The 4685-nt window shown below is 53.1% G+C and overlaps 1 protein-coding gene across 1 annotated transcript; it reads left to right on the top strand.

Moving 5' to 3' along the window:
- Positions 1 to 1975: 1975 nt before the first annotated feature.
- Positions 1976 to 4483, top strand: EAH_00061460 (hypothetical protein, conserved; the record flags this gene model as incomplete). The annotated part of the gene is made up of 2 exons (XM_013397009.1): positions 1976 to 3286; positions 3532 to 4483. Coding segments are annotated over 2 exons (2263 nt in total), but the record flags the coding sequence as incomplete, so codon positions are not given.
- Positions 4484 to 4685: the final 202 nt, after the last annotated feature.

The raw sequence follows: 4685 nt of genomic DNA, 5'->3' as shown, positions 1-4685 counted from the left end.
ATATATATATATATATATGGGATAACAGAGAAAAAACGGAATGGATGTCTATGGGATAAGCATAAGACAAAATAGATGCCTGCCTTTCTTTTGCTCTTAATTTTCACCTCTTTTCCATTCATATTGCTCTTTTATCTGAGCGTCTCTCAGTCAGGCTCGTGACTAGTACCGCTGCATGCAGAACAGTTTAAGACGTGATAATATAAAACTTGAAATGAAGTGGTTTAATTCTGCAGCAATTACAACACAAACCCCTAAGGAGGCGAGCTGTCCTGTAGTCTATGGAATAGGCAGAACAAACCGCCGGTTAAGACAGCAAAGTAAAAAACGCAGCTTAGTATGGGCCGCCATACTGTTTGTACTAAGGAGATGTGTCTGTCTTCCGCCTCATTGAGACAAGCTTCAAAAAATAATAACTTAATTAATTAATTTGATTTGATGCTTTATTTTTTAGCATGAGACGAACACCTTCAGTGGATCAGTTCTTCGTGGCAGAACTGAAACGCGGTGGCGTCATTCTTGGGTTTACAGGCGGCATTTTGTTTGTTTATTTTGATGATTCTACATTTACTTTCACATTGTTGTGGAAACTGCTGTACTTACTGGACAGACGAACTCGTGCTGTTGTCATTTGACTGAGCTCAAGACGGCGAGATGGATCGGCGGTGGCTGTGGCGTGGTGTGTGCACAAAACTGCTGGATAATGGCTTAAAAACACAGCATCAAGAACTTCTTCTTATTTTATTGCACAAAAAAACTACATAAATTCCTTTATTTTCATAACATGCGGGTATTTTCAGCCGTCTTGCGTAAAGGCACCGCTCCTGTGCAGCAGTAGTAGTACCCCCGAGATGAGCACGCGGTGGCACACGGACTACGCATCTTGTGAGGCGAACTTGCGCATCAAAAGCGTTGAAATAAAATGAATTTCGAAGTAAAATGCAAAGAAATGCGGAGTTGATATGAAAAAGGCAATAGCTGCGGGTTTTAATGGGCGTGTGCGGCTGTGTTGACCGTCGAGCTCGGCTACGGTGTGGCCGAAGTTGAACACCTCGCGATCCTCTTGTTCAGAGTATATTTTATGGAGGAATTTCCTTTCATTCATAAGTTTACTTCATTTTCTTCCGTTTCTCCAAAGAAAGCGTTAAGTCACCTACGCTTTCCTTCTCTGTTCCCGCTTTCGCCAGCCAACAAGCAGAACCGCCACCCTCCCCTCGGCGCCAGCAACAGACGCCCCCCACCATCTCATTTTCAAACCCTTTGCAAAGTGCACATTCCTTTTAGATTAAAGCTGTTTATTTCCTCAATTTCTCCTGCTTAGCGCGCCGCCTCCTGCCCCCCCTCCTCTCCTCTACACACGAAGGTGGTAGTAAGTAGCACCCCTTGCTGGGGGCCCCTGTCTTAGCCCTCTCGACCCGCCTCAGGAGCCGCTGTTTCAAATTAGATTTCTTCTCACGATCTCTCCGACAGGTCTGCTGCTTCTAACTACAAGGCGCAGCTTCAGGTTTCGCGGTATTGGGCTCGCCGCTTCAGCAAGCGGTTCCTTCCCTGCAGAGTTTGCAGTTGTTGTTTATGAAGATGACCTTGGGGCTGACAGCTCTTGCCCAGTGGTCGATTATTCCTACAAAGGGCGTCCGCAGAGCCTCCGCGAGTTCCGGTTGAGCTCCCGCTCCCTCAGCAGCAGCAGCAGCACAGCAGCTGCAGGTACAGCTGCCTGCTGTTGCCTTTGGCCGCTGCGTGTTGCATGCGCTCTGAGGATGGGATGCAGCCTGATTCACTTGCTGCTATTGCTTTGACGCCAGCTAGCCATCAACAGCGAGCATCTTTTGCAGTATTTGTTGTTTTCTGGCTGAGGGGCCCCTGAGGCGTTGATTTCTCCCTCAGGCAAAGACAAACCCCAGCAAAACTGCAATAGAAACAACTGCTTTTGAAGGGGCAGTAGCATTACTCTCAGAAACCCTGCAGGTCTCCAGATATGGCGCAACCTGCCAACGGGGGGCCCCTGGGTACTGCTGCTGATGACAGGCAGGGGCCCCTCCTCCCTCTGCACGCAGCAGCTTCGCGTTTTAGCCCCCAAACTCCCGAACCCCAGGGAGCAAGGGGTCCCCCTCTTGCTGCCAACCCTTTTAGCGCAGGCTATGAAATTCTAGGGGTCTTAGGAGCCTTGCAAGAGGCCTCTGAGGCCCAGCCTGCTGCTGCTACTGCTGCTGCTGCGCCAGCGGCAACTGCAGATTTTCCTGTCGGCAGCCCCAGCTGCATCGCCCCCTGCAGCACGGGGCCCTGTGGAGGCCCCCTCTCTTCTTTTGAGCAATGGATGCGGCCAGTCTACGGGGATACAGCTCAGCCCTGTGCAGCAAGGCGGTGGGACGGGGCGTCTGACGGGGCCCCCCCGGGGCCTCCTTCCCACTTAGAGGGTTCTGTAAGTACAGCCGAGGGCCCTTGCTCTCCTTCGTGTGGTGCTTCTGCTGAGAGAAGCGGGGGCCCTTTGCCTTTGTCTGAGGCGCATTCGTGTTGGCCTTCCTCTGCTGCTGCATCTTCTTCTCACTTACCACAGCAGAACGATGAAAGCCCCGGCCCGGATCTGCCTGTGGGGGCCCCTGAAGGGAGCGTGGGGACCTCCCCTCCTCTTTGTACGGAAGGGGGCCCTGGGGCCCCCCCACTTGCTCGCCAGGCTAGCTGCGCAGACAGCCTGCAGCGTTCTTGCATAGGGCAAGAGAAGGAGCTCGTGCATGCTTCTTCTGCAGCATCTGTGTGCCCCGTTTCTATGCCTGTTGGCGTTTGTTCTGGTGCTTCGGGGGCTCCCAGTGAGGGCCCCCTGCCAGTATGCGTGGGCGGCGGGAGTGCAGCAGCAGCCGAGTTGAAGAGCCCCCAGGAGGGGCCTCGCCGCCCCTGCTTGGTGTTGCTGGATCTTGACAACACTCTTATCCCCACAGGGTGGATGCTTGCTTGTTGGCGACGCATGCAGCTATACTTTGGGCTACAACAAGCCGTTGCATGCATTCGAAAGGGGCTGGAGCAGGCTGCTCTTGTGCAGGCTTTAGAGGCCCTGTTTGATGATTTGGGGCGGCTACGAAGACGAAGGCATACGCAAATAGTAATCGTTACCAATGCAGGTCTGAGGACAGTGCAAGAATTCTACCTCCGTCTCTGCTTACCGGAGCTTAAAGAACTCTGTGAAAGAGAAAAGGTCTACATACACTCCACGGAGCACTTCGCACCAAGAGTAGGGCCCATACCCCCCATGACGGAAGAAGAGGCTTTCTGCGAATTCTATACTGCCCTCAAGGTACTTCATATCTCTACACTGATACCCACTGACTGTAAAACAAACTCTCCTGCTGCTGCTGCTCACGCTGATGCTGCTGCTGCTGCTGATGGTGGAAAGCCACTGTTGCTGCTGGGCTGTTAATGGTGTTGTCTAGTTATACTTTTTTTGTTTCTGGTTGCATGCACGTTGCAGCAGCTGTTGCTTTGTTGCTGTTTGCTGCTGCTTTTAATGTGCTTCCTGCTGTTTGTGTTTTGCTGCTGCAGTACCACGAATTCGACTTCGTTGTGCAGCGCTACCTCAACGCCCTGCTGCGGCATTCGCCCGTTCGGCTGCAGGGGGCCCCCCAGACAGACGAAGGGGGAGGAGCCCTGGAGACTGCGGAGGGCCCCTCCGAGAGCCCCCCTGAGGGGCCCCCGGAGAAGACCCCCGAGGGCCCCCAAGACGAAGAGGGGGCCCCCTCTCCCCAACGAAGGTCTGCGCCTCCTTTCTGCAAACGATTGCGGACTTCTCTACACCGCGAACAAGCACTTGCCGCTGATCACTGCAGCAGCAGCAGCGTCAGCAGTAGGAGCACGGGGTCTGACGCTGAGCGCTGCAAGTGGTGCAGCACTGAGGGCCCCTCTAGTGAGTGCGATGATCAAGGGGGACCCTCCGAGGGGCCCCCCTCTCGCTCCCCTAGGAAAGAAGAGGCTGCAGAGGCCTCTTCGAGGTCGTCCGGGCTGCCGGAGCAGCAGCACAAGCAGCAGCAGCAGCAGCAGCAGCAAGAGCAGCAGCAAAAAGGGCTGGACTCGTCTTCGTCTTGTTGTAGTAGTCCACCCGACCCGGCAGCAGCTGCGTCTTTATCTGCTGCATCAGCGGAGCAACCAGAGGCAGCATCAGCAGTAGACCCAGCAGCAAAACAACAACAACAACAATCACCCGCAGCAGCAGCAGCAGCAGCAGCAGAAGGGGGAGGGGCAGCAGCAGCTGTCTCTGGCGGAGCACGATCTCCACTAAGTTTGCGTAGCCAGTTGGAAGCAGCAGCAGCAAAAGAAGCAGAAGGAGAAGGAAGGTGTTTGTCCGTTTGTGGTGTATCTGGTGGTGTCGACGAAAGCAGCAGCAGCAGCAGCAGCAGCAGCAGCAGCCCTTTGGGTTCTCCTAGCGAAAGCCCGCGCGGGTTCGATTCCCTCCCCGCGGATTGGCGCTGCGATTTAATTAGTGCTGGTGATCAGATATGTGAGATCCACGCTGCATGCAGAGTAGCAAGGCATTTCTCTAACCACGTCAAATTTGCCAAACTCCTCTTCTTAAGAGACCCTCTCGACCCCAAGTTCGTCGAACAAACGCCAAGGAGATTTATCGCTGTAAGCATATATATATATATATATATATATATATATATATATATATATATACATATACATATATATATATATAT

This window comes from Eimeria acervulina, genomic scaffold, assembly GCF_000499425.1.
Source record: "Eimeria acervulina Houghton genomic scaffold, Eah_scaff1597, whole genome shotgun sequence".
Classification (NCBI taxonomy): Eukaryota; Apicomplexa; class Conoidasida; order Eucoccidiorida; family Eimeriidae; genus Eimeria; species Eimeria acervulina.
Note: the sequence above shows the minus strand (reverse complement) of the source record. Positions and strands in the feature narration are given on the sequence as shown.